Source organism: Catharus ustulatus, chromosome 2 (assembly GCF_009819885.2).
Source record: "Catharus ustulatus isolate bCatUst1 chromosome 2, bCatUst1.pri.v2, whole genome shotgun sequence".
Taxonomy (NCBI): Eukaryota; Metazoa; Chordata; class Aves; order Passeriformes; family Turdidae; genus Catharus; species Catharus ustulatus.
Window position 1 is genome coordinate 20114729 of NC_046222.1, and position 18390 is coordinate 20133118.

Here is an 18390-nt window from a genome sequence, read left to right on the forward strand (position 1 = left end):
GCCCGCCCCCGCCAGGCCCCGCTCGCGACCAGGTCGGCCCCGCCCCTGCGGCGCGCGGGGATGGCGCGGCGGGAGCGGCGCGGCGCGAGCTGCGGGGACGGCGGGAACGCGCCGGAGTCGCGGCACGTGTGGGCATGGCTTCCATTCCCTCCTCCGGGGAAAGCGGGGCAATTCAGTCACCCCCCGGCAGTGCCGGCATCGCACCCTGAGATTCTGCGTCACGGGGGTGCGAAGGAATGACGTCCGCTGCTGCGCCCTTCTCACTCGTGGTTTAGCCATGACCGTCCATGATTCACAAATATCATTACTTCATTGCCTCCTCGGTGAGTGTAAATACCTCGAGGGTGGAAGTGGTACGCCAAGAAGGATCCAGGCTCTTCTCGGCCAAGCAATAAGACAAGAGGCAATGGGCAGAAACTGATGCACAGGAAGTTCCACCTGAACATGAGGAAGAACTTCCTTACTGTGCAAGTCTCCGAGCACTGGAACAGGTTGTCCAGAGAGGTTGTGATGTCTCCACCACTGGCGATATTCCAGACCTGTTTGGACACAACCCTGTGCCACGTACTCGGGGATGACCCTGCTTGATTTGGGAGGTTGGATCACATGATCCATTGTGGCCCTTTCCAACCTACCCAGCCTGTGATTCCAAGTGAGCAGTGACACCATCTTCCCCCACCACAGTGTGCAAGCCAGCTTGCAGATCAGAAGAGGCTGTTTGTTTGCAGGAAGAGCAAATGACAGCAAAGACATGGTACCCAGCCCATGGCAGAGGACTGGAACTAGATGAGGCCCCTTCCAGCCCAAACCTCTCCACAGTTCTACAACACTCAGCAGCACGTAGCTCCATTGTTGTCTCTTCCTCCCTTGAGGAAAGAGTGCCAGAGTGAGGCACACACACTCACACAGCCAGTCCTCGCACTTCAGGGCTTCCCAGGGAACTGAAGGCAGCTCTCAAGCACCACCTGGAAGACCACCCTAGGGTGAAGGTTTGTGTCCTTCCCAACCACATACAGGTCTTTCCCCATGCCAGAGGTGATTCATGCCTGGAGGCCCCCGCACCTCACAACGGGCAATGAAGGGCAGTACTGGGGTAGTGAATCTTCTGCCTTCCAACCCTCACTTTGCAACAGCATGTAGGAAGAGGTCACCAGGGAGTGGGTCACCACCAACTCATCATCTGCCATCAGTGACTTTAAGAAAGCCCTCCTTGTCCTACACACAGCAGAACTGTATTTAGCTGCCCATGGCAGCCCTGCAGCCTGAACACTAATATATTCTGAGCTGTGAGAAATATCAAAAGGCTCTCTGCTCCTCTAAGTATTTACTAACAGGACTGTTTACTACTTCAGAAGTTCCAGTATTTTGGGAAATCTATACTACATGGCCTGAAAACACAGGCACTCTGGGATAAGTCTTACACAAAAGTAGGTGAGTTTGGTTTTTTTTAGCACAGTCAAGAAATTTGCCTTATTCCTTCCAAACAGGGACTTGATTGTGCCAATAGAACATGCAGAAATAAATGGTGCAGTTCCCCAAACTCATGCAAGGTTTTAACCATTTTAGTTCAGCTATCAAAGGTAAAGTCATCTGCACACAAGAGGATTCAGGAAGTAATAGGAGAGGTCTCTTCTACCTCATCTTAGTGACCTTTTAAAATAAAACTGTTGGCAGCCTCCAAAGCAGTGAGCTCTGAAGACCTCTGCATTCAGTTTGCAATCAGTCTTGTCTGAGCACAGTTCAATTGAACAGACTGACAGTCCTCATGTTGAGTTTTTTTACAATAGATAATCTCATTTCTCTTACATAATTTCAATAATGTGTGAATAAATTTGAACAGCTGGACTACTAAAGTAATTTAAAAACCCCAATTCTTAACAATGGTAATCTCAAACATAAGCAACAAAACATGTTCCGAGATTAAGAGCTGAACAGAGTTCCACATGTACTGAGAAGCCGGAGCATTAACAGACACAGTTTGTGTGTAAAAAATTCATTCTCCTCCCCATCACTCTACTTTTGCTTTAGTTTATACTTCTTGGGGTAATTTTTGGCAAACTGCTTTTCTACTTCTTCCCGTCCTTTTCCAAGTTTAAGTGTGTTGATCAGGTCTAACGTTTTTTTCAGTTCCTTTACAGGTTTGTTTACAAAGCCACGGTATTTCCTTCTTGGAACAAATTCCAGAGCCTTCTTCCAGTCAGCAGTATCTTTCAAGGTTAATAAAATATGCATCATTTGATCCAGTGTGAGATTTTTGGCACCAGTACTCCAAAGCAAATACTTCTCCAGTGGAAGGGCTGCAGTCTCCAGTCCTAATCGCTTTGCCCGTGCTAAAGAGAGTCCTGTTTTTATGCTCTTGTCAACCATTGACCCAACAATATAGATCTTATCATGATCAAATGTTTTCATTACTTTGGGAGAATCAGCTGTCAGATAGATGAGCTTATCCTTCGGAAAGATTTCTGTGTAGCACTGGTCTGTCACTGTGATAAGCAGTCTGCCCCATGCCTCTCCATAATGCTTGATGAATTCCCTTTGATAGAGGCTATCCTCTTTGAAGTTACAGAAGTGGATGTGGAATGGATCCACAGATCTCCGGTTGCAGCTTTCACTCAGTACTAGCTGTCTCACTGTATTTGCAACTTCTCGGACAGACATTTCTTTTTCATAAGACATGTCAAATACTAGAGGCTGGCCAAAGATCATGGACTGAGCAGCCCTCCAGTTGTATGCTTTATCCATAGTGCTGGACCACAAACATACAAATGAACTCTTTTTGGTCTCATCTGTTTCTGAAGCTTGGTCTTGTGCTTCTAGCTTCCTTTGTCTTTTCTCATCCATCTTTCTTTTGTCATTTTTCTTGTAAAGTTCTCTGAGATGCAAGTATTTTAAATACTTCTTTTTGGCTGACTTAGAAGGACACTCCATAAAAGTTTTTAGCTGTTCTTCACTAATTTTTTCTGGAACTGCTCTGCCAGCTAGTCTCCACATCTCCAAAGTCTCACGTGCAGCAGCCAAACTGGAAAGCTCCTTAGGCTCCGAGACCGTCTCACTGACCTCTTCTTGCAACCCAGATTTCATTACCTTCTTCCACTCATCTAAATCCAGTTTTTCTGAAGGTTCACATGACTTGTCCTGCTTCAGACAAAGTGATAAACTCAGAGTTCTACTGAGCGGAAACAAATCCTTTTTCATACCATGTTGTGCAGCAAATGGAAGGACAGGACTTCTTACAATTTTTCTCAGAAGCATATTAGCAGACTGCATACTTAGACATGTGCTGTGTTGCAAAACTTAGCTGCAAAACATCAATAAGAGGTGAAAAAACTTGACAAAAATCACAAATAAAACACATGCAGATTTTTATTCTTAGTGACACTGACAGACAATAGGTTACTTCTTGGAGGATGCTAGAAATACCTCCCTCAACTATGAATTTTTTACTGTTTCCTAAATAAAAACAACTTAAACCAGCTATACTTACTGCAATTCAGAATGTAGTCGAACAACCCTTCAAGTACTGTCCAAGATCTCTTTAAGTTATCTGTATCATGTGATAAGCCTTCACAACCAAAGTCAGTGAAATGCTGTACAGAAACCAGAAGTATTTTTGTATAATTTATATATCCTGTGAAAACAGAAAGAAGAGATGGAGGAATAAGAACTAGTACAGAAAAAAAACATCTTTTCCTTTTTGCTAAATTCTTTGTGAAGTTGGCATAGGCACATGAAGCTGAAGATTTAAACCCCCCCCCAGTCCCATTAATTTTATCCACATTTGTATTTAAATATGAATGGTCTGCAGAAAGAAAAACACCAAGAACACTTAATAGTTTCCTTGGCGTATGCACACTACTGAACTGAGCACCAGTGAAGTTTCAGTGCTTAAGGAAAAGTGATTTGGACAAAACTAGAACTAATTCCTAATTTTTAAATCAAAATTCATAATCTTCCTAATAAAGTGAAAATAATGTGATATACAGAACAAGAAGTTTAATCTAATATTTGGTTTGTAAATATGCACCTGCTCAGATAGGCCCAGAAGAAGCAGTGTATTATTTAGAAATGTTATATAAGCTGGCATGTGTTTTACTATACAGTAATTGGTCAAATTGGTTGCTGACCTCTCATGTTCTACTGTTATTAAGATAAAAGAAACAAGAACAACTAAACAAACTATATGAAAATCTGTAAGTGTTACAATATAAGTATCCCTAATTTTACATTAAAGCATTAAAACTACTGTCAAAAGTAATAATCAAAGAAGCAGGGGGGAATCAAGGGATCAGTTCCTCAATTAACTTACAGTACTGGAGCTCCAATTAAATCAATACTGAACACCAGACTTACACCATCAGCGTACCTGATGACAGTTTTTGACAGAGCCAAGTTACCTTCCAGTATGCCATTCACACTAACATCATTACTGACAGAATTAATTTAAGGCTTTTTGAAGAACATAGGTTTGCGGCACTGAAAGTATTTTTCTTTCTTAGCATGACTTCACTGCAACTCATCTCTACAGCAGAAAGGATCTTCTACTGGTATTTCAGGGGCTGAACAACTAACTTGACTTACTTCTCCAGCACAGCTGCTCACTTAGAATCACAGACTGACAAAACTTGGAAGGGGCCACAATGGATCACCTGGCCCAACCGCTCTGCTCAAGAAGGATCATCCCAGAGCACATGGCAGAGGACTGTGTCTAGACAGGTCTGGAATATCTCCAGTGAGGGAGACTCCACAACCTCTCTGGGCAGCCTGTTCCAGTGCTCGGTGACTTGCACAGTAAAGAAGTTCTTCCTCATGTTCAGGTGGAACTTCCTGTGCATCAGTTTCTGCCCATTTGCCTCTTGTCCCATTGCTTGGCACCACGGGCCAGAGCCTGGATCCATGCTCTTGGCACTCCCTTTGACACTCACTGATGAGGCCGGCTGCAAGGGAGCAGCACTGCACGTGCACATTTAACAACATTTAAAGCAGCCCCCGACCACCCGCGCCGCGGAGCGCCAGCTCACCCCCACAGCCCCGCGCTGCGCCCCCCAGCCCGCCCGGGGACACCGGCGCGCCCGCTCCTCCCGCTGCGCCGCGGCCTCCGGGGCACCGCGCCGCGGGTGGCGAGAAGCACCTGCCGGATCTCCGGCCGCGCCCCTACCCGCAGGGCTCGGTCGGGGCAGGGCCCCGCGGACCCCGAGCCGGGGAGCGGACCCCGGGCCGCCCCGCGGTCACCGCCGGCCCCGACCGCGCCGCCACCGCCGCTCACCTCGCGGAGCCGCTGCGCGTGCGCGGGGCGGGCCCGCCCGGCCGCGGTGCGTCCCTCGGCTGTCCCCGGCGCTCCGCGGCTGCACCGCCAGCGTTCCGGGCTGTCTGCGCCCACGGCGGCAGCTGCGGCGGGCGGTGATCCGAACTCTCCCGTATTCCATTCCCGGGGAGCCCCCCGGCACTGAGCAGGCTGCCGGTGGGTGCTGCCGCCCCTGCTGCGGAGCAGCGTCCGGCCCCGCCGCCGCGCTGGGCCGGGGCGTGAGGCAAAGGCCTGGGGGTTTGTCAGCCCGGCCTGCTGCTCTGTGATCTCTCTCTCTCCGCTTCCCTCTCTCGCTGTCTTCTCTCCCCTCCCCCTCCTTTTTTTCCTTTTAAAAAATTGGATAGCACAGAGAAGTTTCGCTTCTTTTTGGCCCGCAGGTTGCTGTTGTTTGATGGTGCGTTGTTCTGTTGGTTTTTTTTCCCTGTCAGGTAGGGATTTTAGTGGAGACCGGGATCTGTCGCGATGAGTTTTCTGCTGCCCAAACTGACCTGTAAGAGGGAAGTGGATCAAGCAATAAAAAGCGTGGCTGAGAAGGTTTTGGTTCTCCGTTTTGGAAGAGATAATGATGCTGTTTGTCTGCAGCTCGATGATATTGTAAGACCAATTTTTTCTTTTTTTTTTTTTTTTAACGGACCGTACAAGTATAATGCAAGTGCTTAGAAGGGAATGTTGCTTTTGTTAAGATGGGTGCTCATTAAAAGTTTGGTGACAAATATAGACTGAAATTATACTATATTTATAAAAAGGTTTGAAAAGTTAGCATCTGTGTTGCAGTGGCTGAACAAAGTGCTTGAGTTAGACAATATATTTTATACCTGCTTAAACTGGTAACACAGAGAAACAGGCTTTATAAAGCTCACCACCTTCTTTTCCTCATGTCTCAGTAGAATTACCATCTGCCTTTCTCACTCTTTCCAGCTTGCAAAAACAGCTCATGACTTAAGTAAAATGGCAGTCATTTACTTGGTGGATGTGAACAACGTCCCAGTATACACCCAGTATTTTGACATCAGTTATATTCCATCTACTGTATTTTTCTTCAATGGACAACACATGAAGGTTGATTATGGGTAAGTCATCCTACCATTGTCTATTACATCTGTAAGAATTATCAATCTTTTTCTATGTTACCATGTCTGGGGAAGGTAACATTTGAAAACTGTAATGTTGTTACCTGCATCTGCTTTGAGAATTCTGTAGGAAGCCAGAAGGATGTAAAATAGGGAAGTAATTTGAAATATTAAGTAGGTGAAATATGTCTGACTCTGCAAAAAATAGTAAGAAATGGTTAAAATCTTAGACATGACACTGCACCTGTTTGGAGGTCACAGTGTATTTCTGACTTGGTTATGCCATTACAAAGTTAGCTCATTCTTTTAGAATGACCAGATCATAACTCCTTATCTCATTTGGGCATCTTTTCACATTTTTAGGTGTTTTTTCTCTGAATACTTTAATGTTACAATTCTACCTTTGTCTTATGCTTTTATTTAGGTCTCCAGATCATACCAAGTTTGTAGGAAGCTTCAAAACCAAGCAGGACTTTATAGATCTGATTGAAGTGATCTACCGAGGAGCAATGCGAGGAAAGCTCATTGTGAGAAGTCCTATTGATCCCAATAACATTCCTAAATATGACCTTCTCTACCAGGGAATTTAATGGGTTGGCCTGAGATAAGAACTACAAAAATGGATGATGTTGCTGATCCCTTTTGCCTTTGAGCACTTTTGGCCTCCTCTGAAATTGTGGGACAGTTTGAGCATTTATCCTGAAAGATCATATTGGTCTTCTTCTGAAGACAGATATTCTGTCACCTCATGCTTCTGTCACAAATAAAGTTACGTGTTCATGCACAGGGTTCACACAAGTGACTGTTCTTTGAGTTGTGTGCTGACTAGCCCTTACAAAACAGGCAGGCTGTGTGCATCCTCAGCTATGGCATCTCCAGTGCAACCTTCTTCAGGGAACTGAGGCACTGTGTTAGTTGTCTATTTAGTACCATTTTCATTCAGATATAATAACAGTAAGCCTGACATTAACAAAAAAAAAAGCTGTGCTTGCTCTCAAGAGCATTCAATTGAAAGTGCCTTTGCAATAAAATTTTACATTTTATCCATTGCTGCATAACAGGACAGAAGTTTGTTCTGAGAGAGATCTAAAATCTGAGAGAGATCTGAAATCTAAAATGGATATAAACACAAAACCAAGTTGATGCTCTCTCTGATATCCATTATTACAGCTTTTTTAACTGAGATTAGAATGTTCTACACTTATAGAAGGTTTTGTCATTCTTCAAAGGATCTTTTTTATGGCCATTGAACACTTTTGATTCCCTGTCTTGGGTTGCAATGCAGGTTGTAACCAAAAGTATGTATTGTCTCACCATCTGTTAAAACCAGGTGAGGCAATGTTCTTTATCTTTTCCACAAGCCATCTCCAAGAGATATTTTCCAAGAGATATCTTCTCTTAATGGGCCATTGAGTCCCACTGCATGACTGATAAAATTGCATCATCCCATTGGGGGATGCTCCAGCCAGGGGGAGGAAACAAGCATTTCCTACCTAGATAATATCCAAGGTTTGGAACATCAGAGCAGCCTTTTCCACTGGATTCCAGAGGGAAACCAGACCCTTCTGCATCATCACTGGACCTTCGGAGGAAACTGCACCCTTCTACAGAACCACTGCTTCAACTGAACCACATCTGTCACTGCAAGAGGACTGCAGCCACCATTTAATCAAACTGCTACCAACATCCCGACTGACTGACAGGGTTTCAGGTTGTATTCTGACTCTGTCGGTGTTTTGGTTTTTTGTATTCTTATTTTATTTTTTCTAGTAAAGAACTGTTATTACTATTCCCATATCTTTGCCTGCCTGAGAGCACCTTAATTTCAAAATTATAATAATTTAGAGAGAGGGGCTTTACATTTTCCATATCAAGAGAGGTTCCTGCCTTCCTTAGCAGACATCTGTCTTTCAAGCCAAGACATTCCCATAGAATTGAACTGGAAATTAAGAATAACTCTTTTCTTTACATTGACCTTAAAGATTATTTGAACTTCTGCTTGTACACATTGTAAGCCTTGAGTATGTAAATTTAAAAACTGTGTTTTCCACCTCTGTCTAAAGTTAAACAGCTGAGAGGAAACAGGCAATGTCATTCCTTTGTGTATTTGGTAACTGCAGGTTGCTAGACTATTGTATCTCTACAGTAGCTCATGTCCAGTATTCTCACTAGCTTAGTTTGCTTTAAATTGGAAATTATTTTACCTCCGTGTGTCACATTTGGGACACACCAACTCTGACTGGAGGGAAGGCAGTAATATGTACTTCCCTGAAGTATTGTTCAGCTTAACAGTAAATGTTTCAAGGAGGAAGGTGAATTTTCCAGCTCTTGAAAGATTTTAGACAATACATGGTACATAGAAAGGAGGAAACAGATTGTTTACATGCCTTTGCTATTCCAGATTTGGCCTTCTAATGAAGCTAGGCACTTAAAACAAATGTTTTCCTGATAGTTTAGTCCGATTATAAAGCCATTATTATAGAATGTTTATTACAGAAAACAATAGATGAGTTGGTATACCTTAACATCTTTAATTCAACTTTAAATTTCACAGCTCGCGAAAAGGTTGTGGCTTAAGGCTTCCAACAATGTGTTTCTTTCCCAATAGTTAACTTTTGTGTTTTTCTTCTCAAAACCAAACAAACTAATTTCAAACTTAGAACTGTGACTTTCTCCACAGTGAGATGAAGGTGCTTAGGTGAGGGAAAGGTGCATAGGCAGTTACAAAAGGAAGAGACCACTATCAAGAACAAACCAGCGTACCTTTATTAATTGCCTTTCTTCTTACTTGTGCTGCTTCTGGTTGCAACAGGTGAATTTGAGGCTTTTGCGATCTTGGCTTTCAGCTTGCTCTTCAGGTACCTAAAGATGGGTTGTAAGCAGCAGGAGGGTGCTAAACCATACTTTTCTGTTCCAGCAGAGAAAGCAGGACAGCTTACTCTCATGAGAAAGCGCACAGTTTTATTTAGGGGTTTACTGTTTGACACCCATTCCCGGCAGTTTTTGTGTATCCATTTCTGTATTTCTGGATCATGTCTGCTCTGGTGTATGTTGTGTGTGGAGTCGATGAATGCCACAGAGTACACTTTATTCATCACCTCATGTTTCCTCTGCAGCAGCAGATCAACAAACACCAACCCACCATAGCCATGGGCAATGAAGGCCACGTTCCTGGCTGCACTCTTTGCAATGAAATGATCCCATACATACACAGTATGCTCCTCAGGGCTGCTGCTGCCCCTCTTGGGGATCCCCCATATCTGTGTAGAAGTAGGTGCTTCTTCCCAGGCAGAAAATCTCCCCTTTTCAGAGTTTGGCTCAGTGAAGTTGTCATTGGGGTTCAGTACAATCACTTCCCAGTGGCTTTGCAGGGCCATTTTGATGAATGGTATTTGTGTTCCATGTCTCAGGCCCTCACTGACAATTGCCCTTCGCCCCCACTGTCCAGCACAAAAAACTCCACGGTCTTGAAGAAGGATAATTAGGCTAGAGGAACTTGTTAGTGCATTCTTGCTCATGAAAAAGAAACTTCTTGGTTCATCCTCTGTAGCATCAGTAGGAATAGAAACCTTCTGCAGCATGCAGATTCTTTCCAGGAGCTCATAAACATACTGAGTAATAAAATATCCCAGAACTTTGTAGCGTTTATGATTCTGCTCATGTCCATTCTTATAGTAATTAAAAACAAAGGACTCATTTGTATCCAGGTGCCTCAGTTCCCCTTTTATATTGAAGTCATATTTTAGTTCCTCTTGATACTCTGAACCCTCTGTTAGTTTCCTCAAACTGAGTTCCTGCTGTATTTGTAACCACTACAAATTAAGAAGACTATTATGTCAAAGTAGTGATAGACCTCCACACAACACCTGTCCACCCATCCCCCCATTGCATTAGAATTCAGATTTAAAAGCTGTTACAGATAAAATACTTGTTGATCCAGAGTATTTCATGGTGATCTATAGCAAACCAGCTCCTTCTAAAGTCCCTTAGAGATGTCAGTTGCAAAGTTCCAATAGCAGTAACTCCTCCGCCTTTATTATGCCTTATTTCAGTTTGGTAATCAAACATGTCTAAGCTAGCATGTTTATTTAAAGATCTGTTTAAGGTAACCTGAATTAAGGGTTTAAAGAAGGAGGCACATGTACGTGGTTCATTGTTCACTTGGAAAACTTTTATCATTCTGTCTCCTAGCCATTATCTTAGAACTCCACTGAGTTTCAAGGCTGCCTTTAAAATACAGGCCTTGGCAGTTGGAAATAGTCCAAGTGTCGTACTGGATCCTAAGTTTTTAAAGGAAATAAGCTGCGCTTACTAAGGACTTCAACCTTCCCATTGCTAATGTACCAGCATACTCCCCATGTTCTACCTTCAACTGCCTAGAACAGATTATACATGCACGTGTTTGCTTTCTGCTAATCGCTCTAATTAGTCATTCATCCTTTCAAGCACTTGCCACATGGAAATATAGGGATGGATGACAGAATAAACTAGCCACTGTGATCCAGGAGCAGGATAAAAAGTCCAAGCAACAAACTATCATGAGGTGGGACTGAGGGCTCCAATTTCAGATTATCTCTAATGACTGATGTGAATTATACCAGCAAGTGATTTTGGTACAGCTGAAAAATTAAGCTTAGCAGAATCTATTTTCCTAGTAACTCTTCAATCTTCTATTGACTGTCACTGGCTGTAGATTAGCAAACAGGGCATAATATTTGGTGTGGTCAGAATCCTAAAGGAGTTAAGTCCTAATATAGTAATTTTTTTTCCTGTACATGGTCTGAATCAAGTCATATTTGGCAAGTTAGACAATATACCTTTAATTTTTTTTTTCTTGCCAGTCTAAAAGAAGTTTTACAGAACACATTAAATTACATTGTATGTTAAAAAGCACTGTATCAGCTGATAAAGCCAATTACTAGGACAGTGATCTGAATATTTTCAAGCAACTTGAGTTGGAACCTCTTTCAAGGAATACAAATTTCCTTGAGGTAAGGTGCTTAGCAGATTGAAAATTATTTCTTACACTCTCAAATTATAAAAAAAGAAACAAACCAAACAAACACGTTTTTGTTTGTCAACATAGCAACATCATATGTATTTTCCTTTTGAGTAATCTCCACTGGGCTAGTATTATTAAGTCCTCTCTTCAGGGTCTTTCCCATCTTCTAAATAATAGAGAGCAGGCCAGAAAGTGATACTTTCTCCATTTTTTATCTCATATAACCAGTACACATAGAAAAGGGCAAAAATCTTATGCTATGATACATAATCCATTTATTCCTGTCCTGCCAATTTCTTGAAATGGAAACAGCACAAAGAAAATGCAAGGGCACCCATTCATCTATGATTTTTTCATTTTGCAGGAAGGCACAAAAGACACAAAGGAGATGGGGAAACAATCTGTTTGCTATACTACTGAAATACGGGCAATTAATGCAAAAGACACGCTATTTAGTAGGAAAGAAGCTACCCATATTCCAGTTGTTGTTCCCATGAGCCAAAGTGGGAGAAAAATTGACATATTTTAAGGAAAGATGTATAAGAAGAAAGGCACAGCTTTCTGTAAGAATTAGGAATAGATGCAGTTTCCTCAGAGTGGTATGTTGGGGAGCACCTCTCAGTTCCTTTCTCCCCTCACTTTTAAAAAAGTTTAGGGAACTAATTTTCCAGCATACTCTGAATAGGAGGTTACTATTCTCTTACATCAGCTACTAACAAGCAACATTACTTTTTCAGTTTCAAACCAAGGATATGTGATTCCAAATTTAACCCTGAACATCTGCTTTACAAAGTGTTGTGGATAGTTGCTGAAGATTTCAGGAGGCAGAAACCAACACAGTTTTACATAAAGGGCACATATTACTTTCTAAAATTGCCTTTAAGATGCAAAACAAAAAGTTTTGAGGCAATTAATAACAGGTTATCACTTACAAGTTTACTTAAATAGCACCTTAGAATTATATACTTACTAGTCCAGAGGACTGATTTTATTGTAGTAACACAATCAATTATAGAATTAAAAAGTAGCAATTACAGATTGTTCTAGATACAGCTGCATAATGCATGTACTTCTTTGTTATATGTATGCATTCTAAATCAGCATTGATAGCTGTTTATACTTCATATAAATACAATATTCAAGGTTATATATGCTGGCAGGCTTTACAGTTACTACCTTAATTTTAAAAATTTGCTTTTTGGGGAAAAATAATCCCTCTTCCCCTTCCTCCCACTTTTCTATCCATATTCTAAAATGCTTCAGATGTAAATCCAGCTGGTGCTAGTTGCAGCATTTGGCATATTCTAAACACTACTGCAGTACAAGTAATATATAAAATCCATAAAGATTACTTTGTTTCCCATTTAAAACCACCTTATTCTAGTGAAGCCAAATATTACCGTATGCTCTCTTGTAAAATCTGTCATCATCTTTTTCACTCTGGGAGTGTAGACAAGTCCTCTGCATGAAAAGAATAAACCCAAGCATGGTTTCAATTTTCATGGTTTCAGCTGGTAGTTTTTAGCCATCAAAGCACTCCAGATAGCTCGAAGTTATAAACAAACCTCCCATTTGTGTAAGTCACACCTGACAGTAAGTTAAAGCTAAAGCTAGAGTATGAAACCAAACATTTGTCCACAACAACTCCCACTACCAAGAAGAAAACAACACAGAAAGCTCCACATAAAACTTACAATTCCGAAGCTACCCTGGAAAAAAAACAACAAAAAAACACAAAGCAAAAAAACCACAGACTACAAATCTTCGTCTCCCCGTGGCCGCAGGAGAACCTCTAAGGGCATCAGCTGCAGACGGCGGCCAGCCGGAGCTGTGAGGGCACTCTCAGCTGCGGATTATAACCTGGCGGGGTCTGGCTGTCAGCTGAGGGAAGCGCCATTAGCAAAGTACGAGTTAAACCTGGGTAGGGCTCGCTGTGCGAGTTGCTGGTTTCGGTAATGGCTTTCAGCGGGTCAGTACCGGGCTCGGAGCGGAGCTGCCGGCGGCTCCGGCCCGCGGGGCGGTGCCCGGCCCGGAAGTAGCCGGGGAAGCTGCGCAGGTGGCGGCGCGGCCGGCCCGGGTAAACAGCTCTGGCGGTGGCGGTGAGTGCTGTGTGCTGTACGCTCCCACCCGCTGCCGGCCCTTCGGCAGGGTGTGGGAGGAAGGCCGGGCTGCAGCCGGCTGGCGGCGTCTCGGGGGGAGCTGTGCGGCCGCTGTCCCGCGGGGCGGCCGCGGTGTCTGCCCCAACGAGCGGAGCCGGCCGGGCAGCTGAGGGAGGGCACCGAGGGACGGAGGGAGGGCTGGGGACGGTGTTCTGCGCCTCTGGGAGAAGGCTGAGGAGAGTGTGGAAAGGTGGAATTGCTGGCTCAGGCTCTCGGGATTTGCGGGTTTGTCAGAGGGAAGCGCGGAGCTCGGGGCCCGCAGCCCCGCCGGCGGCAGCGCTGTGCCAGGGCCGGGCTGTGCCGTGACAGCCCGGGCGCTGCCGCTCCTGGGTGGTGCTCGCTCCCCCGAGCTGTCAGGCGGGCCCCCTTTGTCGCCTCTTCCTCGTCGGAACAGGCGTGCTTTGGCTGTCCTTTATCGGTCTGTTCCCCACCCTGGGGGACTGTAGCTCCAAGTTAAAAACACTGAGATAAGTAAAAGTCCCCAAACTTGGCTTCTTGAAAGACTCCAAACCTGCTGTAGTCTTTGAAGCTCTTATGCCAGAGTAATATAAGATACGTATAAAGAGAATACATATGAATGCTGGAAGCTCTGAGGCTGTGTTCTTCCGGTGATGAAGTTTATAGATTTAACAGGAATCCTTGGGTATTATTTATTCTTGAAGCCCTTGCAGTGGTATAGATGTCCTCTTCACTCGTTTTCACTTTGCAGTCCAAGTGTGAACTGCTTACTAGTTGTGTACTTGCAGCAAGAAGTTAATCAGTAAATGTCTCAGCTAAGCATAAATTCTAGGACAATTTCATTAACGATTCTGTCTATGCTGACAATCCACAACCTTGCCCAGGTCTATTTTTTATTACTTTTTACTAAGATCTGTAGTGACAGGATAAGGGGAGATCATCATAAATTGAAAGGGGGTAGGTGTAGATTGGACATGAGGAAGAAATATTTCTTACATTTGGGATGGTGAGACTGGAGCAGGTTGCCCAGGGAAGCAGTAGATGCCCCATCCCTGGGAATGTTCAAGATCAGGTTGAATAGGCTTTGAGTAGCCTGATGAGTTGAAAGATGTCCCTGCCCATGACAGGAGGGCTGGACTACAAAATCTTTTAAAATTGCCATCCAACCCAAACCATGTTATGAATGTGTTTTCTTTGCTCTAGTTTGCTCAGAAATTACTTTCTTGTTCTTTCTTAGTGCTTACTACTGTGGTTCTACTTCCCTTTACTTCCCTTTTAATCATTTAATGAGAAATCATTAAATTGGTTTATTTTTTCTTTTTTTTTTTTTTTTTCAGTAGGGAAAACCATGTCAGGAAGAACCTCATCTTCAAGTCATGTCAGTGTAAGTGTTCCTGAAATTTTCAACATTTTATTTAGAGTCTACAGGTATCCTAGAGTGTTCTGATGTGCTTGCATAGCGAAATTCATTCTTCACTGCTCTAACTTTTGCTTTGTTGCAATATGCTTTCTTGGGAAACTGTTTATCATGGTAGTAGTCAATACTGATGTCTGCTATTGTACATCTATTAATATGTTATAGGCTTAGATTTGATTACACATAAACAGGGTGTTTTCAAAGTTATTTTAGAACCTAGGCTAAACCTAAAATTTTAGAGTAATTTGAAGAAAGTGGAACAGCTGCAAAACTGTGTAAAACTTAGTTATCTGCAGAGATGTACTCACAGGCTTATGCTGGTGTATATTTTTTCTTAAAATATCCCTATTAGAAGTAGTTTCTAGCAGTGGGAGTACTGCTGAGAACAAATGGTAGACATAGGAACTGGTGTGATTGGGTAAAGTCTGGGTGATGTAGTGGTTTAGAAATAAGCTGTTTCCAGCACTGTGTTTATGCACTTTCTCTGGCCCTTGCTTCTACAGGTGGGAACCTCCGTGAAAATATTGCTGATTTAGATGAGTCTGCCAAGTGCGTATGCACATGTCTGTGTAGAGTTAGTCACTTTTTATTTGGGAAAAGCTGAGGCAACTGCATACCTTGTGTTTAGCATAGATTCTCAGATCTCTCTTTTCATGTTGACTTTGTGCTTGTTCTGTAAGTAAATTGTTAACACTGTAAACCAACATCTTCTTAATCCAAGCGTTTAGGAAGATACTGCGTGGTGAGCTGGAAATGTTGGTGGTTGATGTATCTTGTGTTTTTATCTTGTGTTCTTGTGTTGTCTCCTCTTTATACTGAGTCTGACTTTATCTGTACTTAATGTTATGTCATTACAGAAGTTTTCAGGACCTCTTTAATTTTAAATGTATGTTAAAATTCTAGATAACTATGTTCTTTGGAATTTCATAACAGAAGCTGCTAGTCAGGCAGCAGGTGGAGGTCTGAAGTAAGACATCTGTTCCTAGCCATTACAGTGCAGATCAGAAACATGCATTCCGACTGAGAAATATGTCCATAGGCCACTTCTAGAACAAAATCAACCAAACAAATTTGAAACAATCTACTTGTAGGAGTTCATGAATAAGAAAATGTCTTGTTTCAATCCTTCCACGTTGATTGAAAAGGAAGGGAGGTATTTGTATGAGAAATTGTTGCCTGTGACATTTGTATCCTTTAGAGTTTGAGGAAATCTGTTATTAAAGGAGTGTTTGCTATGGTGTGTGACCAGCAAAGGCAGCCTGAGATACTGCTTAGAAAGTTGTGTCTAATTACAAAAAACTTTAATCTTAAGTTTCAAAGAAGTATAGAGAAGGAGTAAGAGCACCCATGATTCAGACTGAAGGATTGAAACATTACCTCATGATGGTGCAGCATGCTTCATTATGGTCTGTCTGAAGGACTACCTGCTGAGCTAATGAATGCAGTAAGGCTGCTAATTATTAAGTTGTTAGCATCACTGTTCTGGAATCCTTGCCTGTAATTTAATGTTACAATGCAAGGCACCTGGTGGCTTGCAAATCAAGTTCATATAATGCTTTACAGTGTCCTCATGTGGAGTAGGTTGAGCTTTTTCCTGCCTGAGCTAGACTCAGTTGTCTGAGAGGGGTAAATGTTGCATTTCTCTCTGATACATTCTCATTTGGTTGTATTTGCAATAGCAGGTTTTGCTTCTCAGGATGCCTGGAGAAGTAGTAATGCTTGCACTTTTATTCTTTCAGTTGATATAGTTTTAACTGGTTTAATTAACTGATAGGAAATATCATCCTGTTTCCTTGTCTTGATGAACTAGAACAAATTTCGTTTGATTATTTTTGATTTGATTTTCAATGATCATACCTTCTTTCCTGCATATCTTTTTTCCTGAACTGGTGAATTCCTGTGGATTACTAACTGCTTTCTCTGTTGATAATTACTTTCAAAATGCTGGCTCCATTTCTGTGGGAGTTGGCAATGACAATAGCTGATACCATTTTGAGTATATTAACGTCCGTTTGATCCTGAACTATCACATCAAAATACACGTGCTGCATGTACTCTAACATGTAGTTGTTCTTCATCCTGAATCTTTTCTTTTGAGAAAGCAAACCTGGTCATGACATTTAGCTATTTCATTTTCTCTTTATCATTCTCTCAGCTGACACAGTTAAACTAGAGTGTAAACAAATCAGAATGAACTAAGAAAACTGTGCCAGTGGATTGGTTGTCACCTTTTTGTCACTTTTGAAGATTTAAAGTTAATGAAATGGAGCTTCTTCAGATGGTTCATGTGTTAAAACTAGTTCATTATGTGGTATGATATGATTTGGGATCAAGCATTAATGAGGAATGCATTTCAATTAAAGTCACAAGTCAGGGCTTCCCTTACAACTTTATTTTGCCCAGTTAAGGCAGCCTTGTACATGGCTGTATGTCACCTCGTAGCACCAGTAGATAATTTAGTTTTACCATGTGTAACATCATCTATTTTCAGTTTCATATATCAAAGAAAACAAACACCAAGTCAGAGGATGTCCAAGTTCAGTCCCCTTTGGCAAGGCTCCCAGGTTCCCACCATTGTGACTACCCTTTAAAAGAGGTAAAGAGAAGTTCTTCAGAGTGTGAAATGTGTAGGAGAATGTTACATGAGGTTTTGGTTTAGTTTTGGAGGCTGCGTTTTCCAACACCAAGTGCTGCCTTGTGACCAATAACTAATCCAGATTGTCTTGAAAGAGTCAAGTGTGTAAGTCTGCAATCTGTTTGCAAGCATACATTTACAGAAATAGGAATCTTAGTGCAGTGTTTCCGGCCCAAATAATTGAAAAGTAGTTTCTCTTTGGGTGTAGTTTGAAACTAACTTGAAAATCATTAATTTAAAGGTAAATATGATATTTAATTGTTTTAGTTGATTGTCTTCTGACTGCTGAACTTTTAGGTTATATTCAGATCACTTACCAAACTTTTTGTTATATGGAAATAAACTTTACATTGAGTTTTCAGTTATCCAAGAGCTTAAACTTTTAAGAGAATATATGAAGTACTGTATGACTCTTGACAATTTTAGGTGCTAATACAGAAATAACTGTATTAAGACCAAAAGACTGTAAGAGTCTTATGGCATTTATCATAATTGACTGTCTGGATCATCTCAGTCACATATAGAAGCAAATACAGTAATTTCACGACCATAAGGTGCACCGGACTATAAGGCGCACCCCCCAGATTCGGCAAAATTCGCAACTTTGTAGATCAGATAAGGCGCACCGGACTATAAGGCGCACTTTTTTTTTTGCAGCGAGGCCCCGCCCCCAGCTCACCCCGTGCGGTTGCTGGCCAAGGCCCCGCCTCAACCCGGCAGCCATTGGCCCCGGAGCCTGCCTCCACCCGGCAGGGGCAGTGCCGCGAGACACCGAGCCACCCTGGACCCGGCGGCCATGGGCCCCTGGGACTGCCTGGATCCAGGAGTGGGGGTGCCGCCGGCCACC

At 42.6% G+C, this 18390-nt stretch overlaps 4 protein-coding genes across 10 annotated transcripts in view; 2 read left to right on the plus strand and 2 right to left on the minus strand.

Moving 5' to 3' along the window:
* Positions 1-1763: 1763 nt before the first annotated feature.
* TRMT10C (tRNA methyltransferase 10C, mitochondrial RNase P subunit) lies at positions 1764-5318 on the minus strand. Of its 2 annotated transcripts, none has more exons than XM_033053071.2 (3): positions 5264-5318; positions 3485-3628; positions 1764-3298 (listed from the first exon to the last, which is right to left on the minus strand). In XM_033053071.2, the coding sequence occupies exon 3, from the start codon at positions 3265-3267 to the stop codon at positions 2014-2016; it is 1254 nt and encodes a 417-aa protein (XP_032908962.1). In that variant the 5' UTR covers positions 3268-3298; positions 3485-3628; positions 5264-5318; the 3' UTR covers positions 1764-2013. The 2 variants fall into 2 exon arrangements, with proteins under 2 accessions (XP_032908962.1, XP_032908961.1); XM_033053070.2 differs by lacking the exon at positions 5264-5318 and adding an exon at positions 5156-5242.
* A 26-nt stretch (positions 5319-5344) lies between these two features.
* TXNL4B (thioredoxin like 4B) lies at positions 5345-7156 on the plus strand. 2 transcript variants are annotated; one of them, XM_033053073.2, is made up of 5 exons: positions 5345-5431; positions 5463-5471; positions 5731-5896; positions 6221-6372; positions 6797-7156. In XM_033053073.2, exons 3-5 carry the CDS (start codon positions 5765-5767, stop codon positions 6960-6962), a joined length of 450 nt encoding a protein of 149 aa, XP_032908964.1. In that variant the 5' UTR covers positions 5345-5431; positions 5463-5471; positions 5731-5764; the 3' UTR covers positions 6963-7156. The 2 variants fall into 2 exon arrangements, with proteins under 2 accessions (XP_032908964.1, XP_032908963.1); XM_033053072.2 differs by lacking the exon at positions 5463-5471 and having other exon boundaries at positions 5355-5458.
* A 1959-nt stretch (positions 7157-9115) lies between these two features.
* LOC116992235 (putative protein FAM172B) lies at positions 9116-13410 on the minus strand. Its single transcript, XM_033051677.1, has 2 exons — positions 12775-13410; positions 9116-10184 (listed from the first exon to the last, which is right to left on the minus strand). The coding sequence occupies exons 1-2, from the start codon at positions 12802-12804 to the stop codon at positions 9141-9143; spliced, it is 1074 nt and encodes a 357-aa protein (XP_032907568.1). The 5' UTR covers positions 12805-13410; the 3' UTR covers positions 9116-9140.
* Positions 13411-18390, plus strand: part of SENP7 (SUMO specific peptidase 7) — a 47090-nt gene continuing 42110 nt past the window's right edge. For 2 of the 5 annotated variants that reach the window (XM_033051669.1, XM_033051671.1), the window contains exons 1-2: positions 13411-13473; positions 14829-14875. In XM_033051669.1, coding sequence (XP_032907560.1) covers positions 14840-14875 — 36 coding nt within the window. In that variant the 5' untranslated portion in view covers positions 13411-13473; positions 14829-14839. The remainder of the gene's footprint in view (positions 13474-14828; positions 14876-18390) is intronic. The other 3 variants (XM_033051673.1, XM_033051676.1, XM_033051670.1) reach the window with 2 other exon arrangements.

What these genes read in the sequence shown, in the direction of transcription:
- TRMT10C (XM_033053071.2), bottom strand. Translation starts at nt 3,267, where the DNA reads ATGCAGTCTGCTAATATGCTTCTGAGAAAAATTGTAAGAAGTCCTGTC.
- TXNL4B (XM_033053073.2), top strand. Translation starts at nt 5,765, where the DNA reads ATGAGTTTTCTGCTGCCCAAACTGACCTGTAAGAGGGAAGTGGATCAA. An exon ending in GTCTGCAGCTCGATGATATT is followed by an intron (nt 5,897 to 6,220) that starts GTAAGACCAATT and finishes CACTCTTTCCAG; the next exon opens with CTTGCAAAAACAGCTCATGA. An exon ending in CACATGAAGGTTGATTATGG is followed by an intron (nt 6,373 to 6,796) that starts GTAAGTCATCCT and finishes GCTTTTATTTAG; the next exon opens with GTCTCCAGATCATACCAAGT.
- LOC116992235 (XM_033051677.1), bottom strand. Translation starts at nt 12,804, where the DNA reads ATGATGACAGATTTTACAAGAGAGCATACG. An exon ending in ATTTTACAAGAGAGCATACG is followed by an intron (nt 10,185 to 12,774) that starts GTAATATTTGGC and finishes CTTAATTTGTAG; the next exon opens with TGGTTACAAATACAGCAGGA.